This window comes from Etheostoma cragini, chromosome 23, assembly GCF_013103735.1.
Source record: "Etheostoma cragini isolate CJK2018 chromosome 23, CSU_Ecrag_1.0, whole genome shotgun sequence".
NCBI classification, from domain to species: Eukaryota; Metazoa; Chordata; class Actinopteri; order Perciformes; family Percidae; genus Etheostoma; species Etheostoma cragini.
Window position 1 is genome coordinate 2862452 of NC_048429.1, and position 15960 is coordinate 2878411.

A 15960-nucleotide genomic window follows, 5' to 3' on the forward strand; every position below is an offset into this window, starting at 1 on the left:
ATATATATATATATATATATGCGCCTTGGTTGTTGTTGCATACAGTATTAAACATTATTATGAAATAAACAATAAATACAGAAACAAATAACACATACATACGGTTTATCCAACAGGGAAAAAAAGAGGCGGTATACATGCGCATAAAATGTTAAGGGATGCGCAAAAAATGGGTTCAACTAACATTTCCTTTACTTTAATAGACTTCACTCATCCATGAAAGTTTTATCAAATGTAAGGGTGCAGGACAGGATATGCTAGGAGGAAGAGAGAAAAGAAAAGAAGAAACATTTCTGACCAGATCCTCCACGGTCGTCTGATCCCTACAGGCTCCCGAAACCTCTTCACTGCAAACAGAACAAGAAAAAGTCCATCAATTAATCAATGACTTCCCCCTGGGGCGGAGCAATCGATGACATTTTTTATAGTGACCACTATTTTGGCTCCTAACGATCACAAAAAACGAGTAATTGAGAAAACGATTATCTGGCACACATTTAGCAAACGTTTTGCACACAAACAAAAAAAGAAGTTTAAACAGAAAAAGTATTAAAGCTATAGTGCGTAGTTTCTGTCGCACCCATGAAGAAGGACAAAGAAGTAATGACAACGGAACTGTCGACGCGTCCACAGGATGCAAGCCTTCCGTGATCCTGCACACACTCTATGGTTGACTGCTCCTCAGATGTCTGCAGGGTAAATCCAGACAGCTCGTAGACTATCTGCCCAATCGGAGTTTTCTCTCGCACGACTATTTTGCAGCGACTCTGTGCAGAGTTTAGCCCCGCCCATGACGACTGTGATTGGTTTAAAGCAATGACAATAAACCAGAGCTTGTTTCCTTCCATCCCCAAATGCTATGTGGAGTAGCCAGAGCCTCCTTCAGCACGCTTTGGAGCAGGGTGTTGGCAAAGCAAAACAAGCTTGAATGTAACGGATGATCATTAATATAAAAAAGGTACGCCCTAAAGCTTTAAGGGACATTTCACAGTTCAGCGACTTTTTTCCCAATGTCAATGAAATAATTATTAATGGGGATTTCAATATTGACCAAAATAATCCTAGTTAGGATTTTTTTCCCATAATCTTGCGGCTTTGTGTCCCACTAGACTTGTGTTTATCCTGCAAAACCATAACATATAACTTTCATTGCAGTTTGTTTGACCTCCAGCGTGAGCCTCATCTCTGCAGGGCGGCAGGACATAGGGGGAGCGAGGACAGATGAAACATAGACGTTATCACATATCGTCCCTTGTTGTTTTTTTCAGGCTGCAATAACACTATATTCCTCCCCACCGGGCTCGGGATGAACAGACAGCCACTGTTCCTCTATCTCTCCATCTAACAAGGTCAGAGAATGTGACCGGGCATGCAAAACCAGCATCAAGGCTTCCTGCAGACAGCTTTTACATCTGTAAACTCATAATAGCAGAGTTTTATTATGCACAGTATAATTATTAATATAATATTTGTTTTTTACTTTATTAAGCTATTCAAAAGGAACTCCAACTGGATTACTTTAGGGGAGAAACAATTCACTGATTATTCTTCAGCAATTTTGTTAATCAGTGAATTATTAAAGTTAGTCATCAAGTTCAACATTTGCTGATTCCAGCTTCTCAAAAAGTGAATATTTGTTTTTCTCTTTTATAGATAAATGTGAACTGATATTTGTGTCGGACATCACGAGTTCTATGAAGACGTCCCCTTGGGCTCGGTTTTATTCAATTAAAATGCTAATGAATATTTTGAAAAAAATGTGTAATGAAAATATTCATTAGTTGCAGCCGTACATTGCTTAGTCATTTTAAAACGTGTGACTTTTAGAAGTTGTAAGGGTGTCGGACACACCCCAAATGGCATTAAGTGTATCTATAGTGTGTCAAATTTCTCTCATGAACCACTGGGAAAACAGGCATTGCACAAACCAGACAGAGGAGTATGTTTCTATATGAAAAGTCTGAAAGTCTGTTGGCTAACAAACTCGTCTATTCGCAAAATTGCTCAAATCTGGACTGCTTTCAAATGCAGCCTAAAGCTTTGACGAGTCAATGGAAGGAAACTTACAAAAATAGCTTTGAGGAAGAGCAATCTGAACACAGATCAGTAAAGGGATGCATAGTGCATAATCGATTTTTCTACTAATAAGTAACTGAGTGGAGGTTTGAGCTCATTGATCCCACTCACCCTCAAGGCCAGGCCTAATTCTGCAACACTTCGCTGCTCTGAGGCTTCGACTGCTCTGAACCCGGCTGCTTGCATCAGCTGATCAAACCAAATCACTATGAGCGCACTGACCTTTTCATTACTACACTCAAATTATTAGATCATACGCCGACACACTCATGACATGAGTGGATACTACTCAGAATTCACTGACATTTATATGTGTGTCATTTCCTTGTAGTATTTGTATGCATCTGTTTAACAAATGAGAGCTAAGACACATGGTAATAGGGCTGCACAATATTGTTTTTTTTATTGTCATCGCGATAACAACTTGGCCAATAACCATGTCGACACTCAGATTTTGTTTAGTGGTGTCTTTTGTGTGCAATTCAATGTTTAATTTGTTACATAAAAAGAGGGCTGGAAATAATTTCCTTTTGTTTGTTTTATATTCAACAAGCATTTTTTTGTATTTTAGCAGAATACTGAAAGCAGCAGATAACTGGGTACACTCTAATATCTGTTTATTTATTGCACGGATTATTGCATTATTGATTATTGAAAATTGCGTATTTTCCTCAAAGCGAGCAGCCCTATCAGGTTTCTGAATGAAGTCAATTTTATCACTGTCAATGTAGTCTCGCATTGCCAGACAGCGCCGCGGAGGAGGGTCTGGCTAATCCACACAGCACTCTGGGATGGGAGGGCTCTGGTTTATTTGCCTTTCTTTAAACCAATCACAATGGTCTTGGGCGATGCCGAGTGCCGCACGGAGCCCCGGTGCCGCAGGAAAATAGCCTCGGGAAGGAACTTGTTTTAGTGGAATGTGTACGTTCAAAGGTTGTTTTAGGCGTGCAGATAGTCTAGCTAATGTCTGGATTGAACCTGCAGAGATCTGAGGAGCAGTTGACCATAATCATAAATCAACCGGAGCTTGAAATTACAACACAAAGAAAGCAGAAGGTAACAGACATCCAGCCGAAAAGAAGGACACAGGGCGGAACTTACAGCAGCAACCGAGCAATCCCGGAACTGACTGGAAAAGAATCAAAATAATGTAATCCAGGATGTCATAAGGTAATCATCATTAGACATATGAGATTATATTTCAGTGTCTTTGGTGTAAAACAAACCATATAAAGTTCCTAAATGGCTTGTGTGTTTGTACTTGATTTGATACCAACAGCAGTCAGCTGAAGAACAGAAGTATCAAACATTGTAGTCCCAAATCTGGTAAAATGCCTAACATTCTCCAAGTCAGCTGCCACAGAATCACAAGTTTTTTAGCAATCAGTGGCCATTGTTCACAGTAAATCCACAAAAGGAGCTACATGGCCGTAAAGGAGCTTGTTTTGCTGTTAAGGCAGGTAGTCAAAAGGCCTTTAAAAGTGGCTGAAATTCTGATATATTTCAACCAAATCTGCCTAAACTGTGATAGTTACAGGGCTGCATCACAATTAAAAACAAATATTAACTCTTGAAGTTCATGTTTCTTTAAATCAATCACAACATATTCCACGGAGTTCTGCCAGTTTGCTGCAGATTAAATTCCACTGAACAAACTAGAAATGGTCCGATACCATTTTTTGTTTCTCGATACGTGAACTTGCGTATCGGCCGACACAGAGTACCGATCCGATACCAGTAGGTCATATATCTTATGTTTTAACAGCTGTGTACTACTCTCCCTGTATGAGGTGATATGATTTCTATTTTTGTTGTCTGGCTCAGCTTAAACTCTCCCAGCTCAAACACAAACAATGAATGTCGTAGAACTTTCTTTTGTTATGTCAGTTAAGAAGATTTTCTTTAGGGCTTTATTATGTATCAGATCAGTGCATAAACTCCAATACTGATACCAGCATTTTAGGCAGTATCGGAGGCGATACCTGTACTGGTATCGGAATATCTCTACAACATATGTAGAGATTACATCAGTATATTGTTGGCATACGTTTTGTTTATTAACGGCAACAACAACAAAATCCTGGATCCCAAACCTGGCATTGTGCCGTAGGGAGAAACCATGAAAACACTTTCCTTAAAAACACACAAATTTGTAATGCCTTGAATATAGGCCTACACCGGTGTGGTTTGGTGTACCTTATTATGTTGGGGCTTTAAGGTTAACTACCGTGTTTTTCCAACCTGGACCCTAGTTTCCTGTTTTGTGTGTAGGTGACAGATAGGCAGGGGCGCCATTTGGGCGTATAAATTAGGACAATTCCAAGGGCCCACGTCTGACAGGGGGTAGAAACTAATATAAAATGATTAAACTAACCCAATTTGATTTTTTTGTCACAGGGTCCAAAGTTCCTGGCGGTGCCCCTGCTGACAGGAACAGACATCTTTGAAATCTGTGGCTAGCTGTTTAATGCAACCTTCGTTTATCAGCTACTCAACAACACCTTACGGGCTGTGGAAGTGGCCATTTTTTACATTTAAATTTATATATTTTTTTTTACAAATTACCCAACTGCTGTTTTAATCACTGCAAGGACTGACACAACATTAGCTGAAGCATTGTAGTGAGCTAGCGGTTACCGGCTGCCCTACTTCACATTAAACTGAACATTTCCGTTTACGGTGAATGGCTTCTTTGGGAATATTTATGTTGACGTTTATGTCCTCATTCCTCTCGTTTCATTGTTGCGCAACTGCTGCATATTGACACTTGTAACGTTAAAAATGTTGCAATGTAGCTAGCTGAGCTAGCTAACACTAGCTTCACTGTGTCCACGTTTGGACGCAACTCGCTGATAATTACCCGGACTTCTTCCATGCAATAAGATAAAATACACACTGACAGAGGAAGCCTGACGAGTCCATAGAATTCATATGTTGAATTTGTTATTTCCCAGTGTGCTTTGTTAAATGGTCTCAATGTTTTATTGTTTTAGTTCATTCGAATACTAATTTACTAGAAGAATAGCTTGTTTTTGAAGTAATTAAGTATGCGTACATTTGGTGTCCATGCTTGTTGTATTTCCACAACAATGTTAGTGAGTAAATCTACTTAAATGGACACAATAACAGTGGAGTTTGACGTATAAGAAGATAAGGCAGAGGTGACATGATTGTAAAAAGAAAAAAAAAGAAAAAAAAGGGTAAAGGCAAAATGTACATATAGCTATTATCCAAGCGCAAACCATTACAGAAGGCATCCATACATTATTAGGCAGGGTCATGTCTTTTCACCCAATCGTTTTAGAGGATCATAGAAAAACGTATTGCTGGCGAAGATTGGGTGAAGTCTAATTTGACTACACCCAACTCCTCCGTTCCCCTTAAATAAAAACCAACAGTCCTTTACAGCACCTAGTTAATGCCGCCATGAATAGAGAACCTCAATATGCCACGTAATGTTTTCAAAGAGTTCAATCTGGGTATGTCTACTTGTGGAGAAGCAAGATAATATTAAATTAGCATATTCTCCGATGGACTCTGGTTCCATGCCAAAGGGGCAAAAACAAACGTCAACACATCGCCACGTGGACTAATGGAGCCCTTTAAAAGCACGGTTCTGTACGTTGGGTTTCGTGCATCCTGTCTCCCTAATAAACACAAAAATGCATATGTGATGTTGAAGAGGTTTTAAGAGTAAGGATTTCCCGGAGATAACGTTACTCACACATCAGCGTACTGAAGGCAACCACAGCCAGGAGCCCCTGGATCAGGACGCCGAACCTGTCCGTCAGCGCTCCGTTGTCGCAGCCGTGAGGATTCGAGTTGTTGATGTCAGACGTGTTTGTGACTTCAAAAACGCCATTGTCCAGGAATCTTTTCACCAAGAAGACCCCGCTGTATGCGTACATGTCCATGTTGACACGATTAAAAAAAGAAAAACACAGCCGGCTGACACAAAAGGTGCACTCCCTCGGTGGGCTGGGAAGGGAAGGGCTTACCTTTCTCTGACTCGAGAAAAACAAACCGCCAGATTTCTATTTCCGGCTTTCGATGTAACGTAAGGTAAAGTTTCCCTTCAGTGTTCCCAGAGACTGATGCTACATCCCTTGATGCAAGAAGCAAACAAAATAATCGATTATCTGACTCACATCCACGTTTATGATGACAACGTAAACACGACAGAAAGTGTAGCTTCCGGTAAAAAAATATTTCAAAATAAAAGGCACCAGCTTGGCAGTATTAAGAGGGACAGGCTAAATAAGTTTTGTGCATATGATTTGCACAAAACTTATTTAGCCTGTCCCTACCGTAACATAGCAACCTTAAATGTTAACAATTTTACCAGAAGACGTATTTGATACAAATGGAGAAGATGACAATGCAAGTGAATTGAAAAATAAAGGAAATTATCAAGTGATCTAAATAATTTAATTTGGAATAGTTCGTGAAAGGAATCGGATATCTATTGTGAATTTATTGTAAATGACTCTAATTTGAATTGACTCTGAGCTTATTCTTTTCTTCTTAGTAGACTATTGTTATCTGAATAAAGTGTTGCTTTTTGTATTGTTTTGTCAACTGTTCATGTTACTAGCCTATATCTTTCAGCAGGTCTCCCCTGTAAAATAATTCTCCGTCTTTCTGGGGACTACAAGTACAAGAATAAAAAAAATTGATCGACCTACATAATTCAGCTAATCCTTTTCCCCCTGTTGGCTGTTTTCCACCTTTTGATTTTAAATTAAAATGATCTAAAGTTCCTGTTGAAGTTCGTCTACATTGACGCACGTCCGTGCGGTTTATATCCATAGGCTCTCGCAGCAGAAATCCTTGAATGTGCGCAAGACCGCTTCAGTCTGTTTGCACCGGCTCGTGCGCTTGAGGGCCCGTGTATGAGATAGACCTCACGCTCACGCTCACGTGAAGATGTAGGCTAAAGGAAATAAGGAAATCACAATGCTGAAAGTCGTCGGATACAACTCACTTTAGGCTATTTATGAATAATCATGAAAAGTAGGCCTAGAGTGGGTGTTATGGGATTGCTTGTTACAAAATGATCTACAGCATAGAGAATTGTCGAGTGTACAAATGCTGTGATTTGTCAGAATATACATTTTAAAAATGTCTTTGAAAAAAGTCAGTTTGGAATCATTCCACACGCCCTCTTATGGGACTATAAAACATAACATGGGTGTGAGACACAAACGAGAAAATAAGAAGAGTGAAACAGCTGTAAATAATTTACACCCCAGCCTTCTCAACAGAAATAAGCAAATGCTGCACTAAGTCTGGCTCTGAAATGTCACTTATAGGTCTTACTGCTTGTATAGTTAGCAACACAATTGTATACACACAAGCAATGAATCCTTTCAATCCATTCACATTAGCATTATTAATCTGGCACTAAACTCGCCTTGGAAAGTGTTGACAAGACAACTCCCATTTTCAATTATTTTTTAATAGGCTGCACGTTCTTTATTTCAGTTCATAGGGGCACATGATACCAACAGGTAAATTGGAAATCATAAATAAATAAATAAATCGCTTATTTACTTTATTTGACTACAACCCCCACATAAGGGACTCAGACTGGTCGTGCTAATAACTTGTTTCACGCTTACTGCATAGCCCATAGTTCATTTAGGCTTCAGAAGATAAATAATATAAATTAAGACAAAAGAGAAAATAATCCTCTGCTTTGTGCAGAGAGGCTGCGGGTTTATGCACACATTTGTGTAGGCCTTAAATGGGGGGGGGGTAATCCTTTCTCGCGCGCGCTTGGAAAAGCCTCCCTGGCAGATTAAATGGAGCACGGCGCACGCTCCAACCATCTGTTCCTCCAGCGGCATGACACCGGCACGAGCGCCTCTTCTCCTGTCTCGATGCATCCTTTGTGTCTGTATGATCTTTATGAATCCGATCTGTCGCCGTTTCTGCAGCACTCAACATCCCGTTACAGCTTTCAAAATAAAATCCTCACTGCAGTTCTGAGCAGTGGTACCCATATAGTAGCCACATATAGCTCCACACATCCCCAGTACATGTGGGGGACTTCAACCTGTTTGGCTTGTAGTCCCTTTAAACTAAGCAAATGGCTAGAGAGATGGTTCAGTTGAAGTGTTTCCTTTAGGTAACTAGTAGGCTAACACTAAAAGAGAAACGAATTTGACAAAACCTAATGTACAAAACACAGTTTTGTGGAAAATAAGTGGCTATTCTTTATGTGTTTTATCTCTTTAAATCTTCTTGTGACCCATGGTGGTTCCAACCCACATGTTGAAAACTACGCCTTCAAACCATAATGTATTATTATTATTATTTTCATTATTATTATTATTATTACCTTGCAGAAAACTCTTTGATTTAATATCTCGCAAATAGTTAGTTAGCAATAGTTCAAGCCACACAGACAAAACACAGGTATTTTAATAGCTTTTGCATCGCGTTTTCAAACATGCGTGACTTGTTCAGACGATATGTGAGATCCGGTGTGTCACATATTGCGTTTTTCTTTCGGTAAAGTCAAGGGACTTTCGGTACACTTTTTAGGGGATTCCCAGCCAAATATGTGTAAGTTAAATATATATGTGAATGTTTATGTCTAAACTTCCATGCCTGAAGAGAAACACGCAAGTGGCCCAACAAACGTCGTGTTCCACCGGCAGTGTAATCATGTAGCCTAGGTTTCACTTTCAGGATTTCCTCCAATAAACAAAAACGTTGAGCATATTTCGTATGTGCCTGGCTGGGACTACAGCTTACCTCTGGGCTACTGGCTGTTATGGTAATACTAATATATCTGTTTCAGGACGTTTGGGCCAACCTTTGAACCAAAGGCATGTCTATTAACCGTGGTGCAATGCGCTCCTACCGCTAGAGGATACTGTTGACTGGGATAAGACACGGCGCCATTAAAACAACAGAAACTCAGGGCATTTCTCAAGAGCTGCTGAAGAAAAGGGATTCCCGAAACAAACCAAAAAATAGATAAATAAATAAGTGGAGCAGAATGACGTGGTCAAAGAGCAAATGGTTATAAGAGATAATACATTATGGACTTCTCCGGGTTATTCGTGCGCAAAAGCATCTTAAGATAAGGTGAAAGGTTGTTAAACTGCTACAGTCAGCTATAGAGGCTTCATTCTCTGTAAACATCATCACTGGTATTATCATGTTTTTATGATTATAGCTTATGGGGTAGTTTTTCTTCCTAAAACTGTATCAAACTGATACAAAGCCTGTGAACACTACAGAAAGGACAGATTTAATTTAATTTGAGCTGCCAGCGATGATTAGGCTAATTGATATGATTTACATAGCCTAGGCACATCGATTCTTTTTTTTTTTTTAAGTTACATCAGAAAAAGCTTTTATGTGCATAAAGAGTAATGTTTTGGGTTTGTTTTTTTCTGGCGACTGAACTTCAGTCCCATGTCTGACAGGCTAAAGACTTATTTTTGCTGCTGCTCTTAAAGGTCCATGAAGGAGTTGGCTTGGAAATATCTGTGGATGTTTTCGGACATGCGCAGATGGGAGATGCCATATTGGAACGGGGGCAGCAGCTGAAAGACGTCGCTCGCGTTGCTGTGCTCGTGCTTCAAGCGAAAGAGGAGAAGGAGAGAGAGAGATAGAGAGAGAGATAGTGAGAGAGCGCGCGAAAGAGAGAGAGAGAGTGAGAGAGAGAGAGAGGGTCTCGAGAAGGAGAGGCGACAAAAAACTTGGACAGGTAAGACAGGTGACGGCTCCGGCGTCCTGGAAGGCTTTTCCGTGCTGTCTGCGTTTTGTTATTTACATTTTGTCGACGGAATGAACACAGGGAGACTTATTTCTCTTCCCTTCGCTAAAAAGCCATGAAGTGCTCCCGAGGCGGTTTCTGTAGAAACAAGAAAATAGTCGCGAGCGTTCGTTCACGAGCCCAAGTTGTTCAAAGTGTCTCTCACGCGCTGTAATTAACAGCTTTCACCGGCTGGGAGGACGCTGGGACTCGCGGTAATACGTTTTATTGCGTTGTTTTTTCCTCACTGTTTGTCTGTTTGTGTCCGTCATGTTGGTTATTTACCTGTTTGTTAAATAACGTGAATTTTAATAATCAGCCGGAGTCCCAGTTAAACCGTTATTTGAAGGTGTTTTTTTTAATGTTGGGTTTAAAGACCACGACGCAATTTAGTTTGACGTGACCACGAAGTTGTTTTCATAGACCAACGTGTAGAAATGACTTATTGCAGTCATTCGCTTGTCAGTGAGTCATTTTGGATTTTTTTCGTCACCCTTAGGTGCGTAAAAACCATCGGAAAATACCGGACACTGCCAAAATGTCAAACCACTTTCAACATGGCGGGTTATGGTGTTCGGGGGGAAAAACTGCGCCTTAAAATCTTTGAACGAGGAAAAAATAAAATGATGGCAGATAACGCGCCCGGTTCTGTTTCTTTTGATGGACACACACGAGGTTTAATCAATTAAATTCAAAGTGTGCTTTTGGCAATTCCGTGGGAGTTTTTTTCCGCTGCAGTTTTGAGTGTGCAAAGTACATGACCGGAGTGGCAGCCAGCCTGCTGGTCGGCTACACCCCTCACTGCCTCATCTTCCTCATGTGCACTTAACGTTTCCTCTTTCACTTTTATCCAAAAATGCTCGAGCTCATGCGAGCCGTCTGTTTCCAGACCACGTTATATCAGATTAATATCGTTTTTCCAAATAAAGCCGACAGCAGGATGATTTAATACCAAATTTTGCCTGTAATCTTAGATTAATATGTAGATGATTGCACAGTCGGCCGAGATATCTTTTCCCAGTTTGTTGTTTCTCTATGTGTACATTTGCCACGATTAGGCACATAATTGGGTTAAACCGCGCGTAGGCTATCTGTTTAATTATTTCTTTTTTTGCAGGCGGTCTGCAAATCCGGGTTTTACAGCTTTGCATTAGCCTATTCGAGGATTCCTCCATATTAAATTCGTCACCATAACGAACAGAAACAAAAAGATCTGCACGTTATGGAGCCCGTGCTCTGGACGTTGAATCAGTAAATCATGCTTTTAGACTTCTTTTCCCATAGAGCTGCGAGTGGGGATGGATGGGAGCGTGGCGGTCTCATGCATGCTCCAGAAAAAGAGCACTTTTAGGGGGGGGGGGTGGGGGGCATAAAGGTAAAACATGTATAATCCTTTTTCTCCACCTGGAGAGATCAATATGAGTTCTTCTGCACTAATACATTATTGATGGTTTGGACTGATTTGGCTTCTTTTTCTTTCTTTTTTTTTGTGGAAGAACCATCAGCCATTGTTTCCCCATTTAGCTGCTTTTGATGAAGGCATTGTATGTTAATGTTCTCGTGAATGTGTCTTCAGTCACGCCGGAAGCAAGTCTACATTATAGAAGGAATCAAAGATAGAGAAAAAGAAAAGGGGATGTCACTTTACAGGAAATAATGAGGCCCGGATCCTTTCTTTCTTTCTTTCTTTCTTTCTGCTGTTGGAAAACAAAGTCTCTGCCTGTATTTGAATAAGGGGAGGTCTTAGGCAAATGTCAGATTCCACCCCAAACTTTGGGTTTTGTAGAATGTGTTTTATATTTGTAGGAAGTCATTTCCGGTCGCTGATGTTGAAATAAGAAAGCTCCAAGCTGAGGGAGTCTTTCTCGTTTTGTTCTGGTCCACCAGGGGCAGTTGCTGTTTGCACTTCATCATTTTATAGTTAGCTGATCTCATTGAGCTTCATAGGGCAAGAAACACAGGACGCATTGTGTAAAAAACAGTCATAATTGAGAGAAACAGAGGGCAAATTGTTTTGTCGAGGCCTCCTGTTGCCAAGAGGAAACAACTCTTGGATGGGTCTAAAAGAGGAGAACCTAATAGGGAGTAATGCAATAAAACCCAAGCCCATGCAGTAGTTAATCTCCTAAATCCACCCCATTAAATCTTTGGGATGGATGGGATTTAGGGAAAGGCAGGAGGACAACATGTGGATGCCCAGCGACCCATCATGGGCTAATCAATAAAAGAACCTCTCAATCTGAGACCAGGGGGGCACAAATGTCCTGAGATTAACTCTCCCAGACCTGTTTAATCCCCTGGTGCCCAATCTGGACTGTTTCCTCCGGGACGCTGCAGGCAAGTAAGCTTCATCAAGTAGAAACGCTGTCGGCTTGTTTCAGAGATAAAGATTGAGTCAAATAGTTGACACTGACCTTCTGAACAAAAGCCTGTGAATGTTTTGTGTTGCTCCTGTGGGCTTTAACCAGCGAGGGACCAAATTAGGAAAAATACTCAGTGTTAAAAAAGTTAGGATTAAAGTTGACTTTTCAAGTTAATTTTATAGCTGTGACTAGTTATAACATGTCACATTTTTGCGAGGAGGACTAGGATTTCAGCATTAAAGTAATACCTTTTACAAACTCAATTTCAAAGTGGTCACACCCACAGAAGATCTATTTTATTGGCCTCATAACAAATACTGTGTGGTGTTTGCTCACGAGGACTTTCTTTAAGACCTCGGGGAGCAGCAATGACAAGAGTAAAACAAAAAAAGTGACTTTTTAAATACCAGAGGACATCCAAAAGTTTCCTACCATAATAAATATGTCACAGTGAATTTTGTGGAAATGAGCAATGCAGAACAAAAGTATTTGGACAATGACACATTTTGTGTATTATTTTTGTTGTGCTCTGACCTCCACTTAGCACAGGAGGAGTTGAGATGAGAGAACCTTTAGTCAGTGTTAAATGCTTGCCCATCTGTATAGAGTAATCAGTGTTGGACCAGCAGCCCCTGTTTTTGTGTCAGATTTCTGGACAGCGCAGAAGGACAATGATAGGGCTTCAGTTCCCACACTTTTCATTTGATGTGGTTGTTGAACCCCTCTAATTAAAGCCCAACATCGCCACTTCAACCACATAGTCTTTGTTTCATTTTAAATGCAATGTGCTGGAGTATAGAGCCAAAACAATACGACAAAAATCAAGATAATACTTGATGGAAGTATAAAAACATGGCATCTTGGGTTTTAACATGTCAACTCAGTCTTTACGGCTGTACTGAACTTTGAAACAAGCAGACACAGAATCGAATGTCATACAGTGTGGGGAAAAAACAGCTGCTTAGGGGGAATTTAAGGGAAAAACCAGGTTCATGAGCTGCTGGGAACTACTCCTCGCACTATTTGATACCAGTGTTTGAGTGCATTTTAATGAGCGCTGTAGAGGACTGTGTGCTGACGACAGTGATGTGTCAATGCTGCTGAAGATGGTAGGGCTCTTGGGCAAGAAAAACTGATAGTCTGTGTGTGTGTGGGGGGGGGAGAGACAGGCAGCAAACAGCGTCATGTGAGCCAAATTAGCTCAGCTTGTTGTTTACGCAATAGATGTTTGTCAGGGGTGTGTGTGTGGTGGTACGGGGGGGGGGGGGGCACACACTCGGGTGGTTGTGGAGACTGTCACTGCCTCTGTAGCCTCACAGTTCTGTAAATACACTCGGCTCAAACAGCAGCGTGAGTGGTGTCTTCGTTTTCATTTCTCAGGATTTCAAGGCTCTTTTGGACACAAGACTTCAATCTATTTTCATGAGAGGATTGTTGAGTTCTCACATTTTTCATCTTATTTCTGAATTATTTTTTTTCCCTTCTTTATTCTCCCTGGGAACATCTCAGAATGAGCGGTTTCCCTAATCACAGGTTCAGAATGAGGATCTGTTTCTGCTCTTCTGGATATTAAGTTGAGAGCAACCTGATCCCGGAGTTGTTTTTTGCGTGACGTGTGACGGCAGCGTGCCTCCGTGTTAAATGCCAGGTGGATAAAATTGGGTTGAAGTTGGGGAAGTGAATCATTGGTGATGTCACTGCATGACGTACTGTTGGACAACCACCTGGCAAGTGACGATCAGGGTCTGTTGTTGTTGTTGTTGTTGTTGTTGTTAAGATGAGTATTTTCACATATTGTTGTGCAGATTATTCCAAATCAAGCCAGTTTTTGAAAGATATCTGTCTTATTTCAGTCTGGTTTTGCCTGGGAATCTGTTGTTTTTTTTTCCCAATACAATAGACAACTTGTTTCCACGTGTCATCTTGATTTCTGTTTGGAGTGTTCATGAAACTTTAATAATAAGTGAACTGAGCATATGCAGATATAAAGGGCTGATGCAAGACCTACATTGTATATTGTGACATAACCTTACATTTTAATGATTAGTCAATTAATCAATTAGTGATCAACATAAAAGTAAGCGGGAACTATTTTGCTAATCCATCAGCCATTTTTAAAGCAAAGATTTTCTGGTCCCAGCTTTTCCAACGTCAGGGTTTGCTTGATTGTTTTGTTTTATGTGACTGTAAACGGAATATCTTTGGGTTTTGGACCGTTGATCGGACAAAACAAGACAATTAATGACGTCAACAACAACTCAAGGAAAATGGGATGGGCATTTTTCACCATTTGAAATTTTATAGACCAAATGATTATTCAATTAATCGAGAAAACTGTCTGCAGATTAATACATGATGAAAAAAAGCCACACTTTAACATCCCTGGATTGTTTCCAACCTTGGTTAGAAGTCATTTTCATTTTCTCTCTCGTTTTCTGTCTTCTCGCCTTCTTGTCAGCTGTTAAGTATAAAAAAATACTTACAAATGCAAGTGCACTAGAAGAGTCATTCCAAACCTGGTGGTTGGGCCCTTCAAATGGGTCAAAAGACAGATCACGAAATGCTAAAAGGGTGAGGGAAAAGAAGAAAAATAGATATAAAATATATATATAAAAACAAGAGGAGATCATTTGAAAATAAAGTATTTAAAAAAAAAAAACAAAAAAACAAAGATGAGATGCATCACAACCTGTCTTGTGATTGTTCACATTGACATTTGCTTCACAGTAATTAATCAGTTAAAAGTAATTTATTCTGAGCGATAATGAGCGACAAACCAAAGATGAAGGGAACAACTCTACAGACAAATTAGTTTTGGTTTAAATCGTCACAAGAGTTCATATTTACACACTATTTCTTTTACATTATTTCAAGAGCCCTTTTGACAAAGAAACATTTGCTAATTGATGTAACTAATGACCTAATGAAGCGACAGTGACGTTACTCTGCAGGTCTACGTAAGTCTCTCTCCACGGTTGTCAGAATCAGTATTTCCAGATCTCACTAATTTGTTTGCCTGTTGTCCCGATCGTGTCATTCCAGTTTTTCTACTTAGTTTGATTCTGGTTGGTTATCAGATGCCGTTTTGCTTTGGTATGCAAATACAGGCAGCCGGCAGACTGTATGCATAACCTGATATTACAGAACACAGACTGAAGAGGCAGGAGGTTGGTCTGCAATTAAACAAAATAAAAGGCTTTCTAAGCGGCTTTAATGATGCTGAAAATTAGTCTGAGAGACAAAAACGCAAGGTCTTGCATTTCTTCTTCTCCTACACTGTGCTTTAGCCACTATGCGCTTACTTTTACTTCAGTTTTTGCTCTGGACTTTCCCGGAGATCAGCTGTCTTTTCCTTGGATCTTATGTTGGTTGAGTTATGGTTTCCCCAGTTGGCATTCTTCTCATTTAGCCACGGTGGTGGTCACTGTTAATGCTAAGCACCCACTTCTGCCAACATGTACAAAGTATCATACATTGTACACTTATTTATTTACTAATGATTAACTTAAAAGTTAATCATACCAAGAAGAAAAAAGTGTGAAAAAGGTGTGTGGCAAAGGAACAGTGCCTCTACAATGTTAATTATTACCAGAAATTTGCTAATGGAATAAATCCATCTTTTCCAACATTTATCAAATATCTATCTTCAGTCTTAGAGCAAATGTCAATTTTTCCCATTTAACAAGTCTACAAGTGTGGGTGCCCCCTGAATAATCCATTTCTTAGTAATTGCCATTTTTACTGGCA

The 15960-nt window shown here is 40.1% G+C and overlaps 2 protein-coding genes across 5 annotated transcripts in view; one reads left to right on the top strand and one right to left on the bottom strand.

Annotated features, from left to right (window-relative positions):
* Positions 1–6257, bottom strand: part of tmem110l (transmembrane protein 110, like) — a 13822-nt gene extending 7565 nt beyond the window's left edge. Inside the window, exons 1-2 of the mRNA XM_034863109.1 lie at positions 5801–6257; positions 299–347 (exon numbers count right to left, since the gene is read on the bottom strand). Coding sequence (XP_034719000.1) covers positions 299–347; positions 5801–5990 — 239 coding nt within the window. The 5' untranslated portion in view covers positions 5991–6257. The remainder of the gene's footprint in view (positions 1–298; positions 348–5800) is intronic.
* A 3355-nt stretch (positions 6258–9612) lies between these two features.
* Positions 9613–15960, top strand: part of sfmbt2 (Scm like with four mbt domains 2) — a 51869-nt gene continuing 45521 nt past the window's right edge. For 2 of the 4 annotated variants that reach the window (XM_034863106.1, XM_034863108.1), the window contains exon 1: positions 9613–9802. The gene's annotated coding sequence lies outside the window, so the exon portion shown is untranslated. Of the gene's footprint in view, positions 9803–9880; positions 10066–13536; positions 13945–15960 lie in introns of those variants that run through there. The other 2 variants (XM_034863104.1, XM_034863105.1) reach the window with 2 other exon arrangements.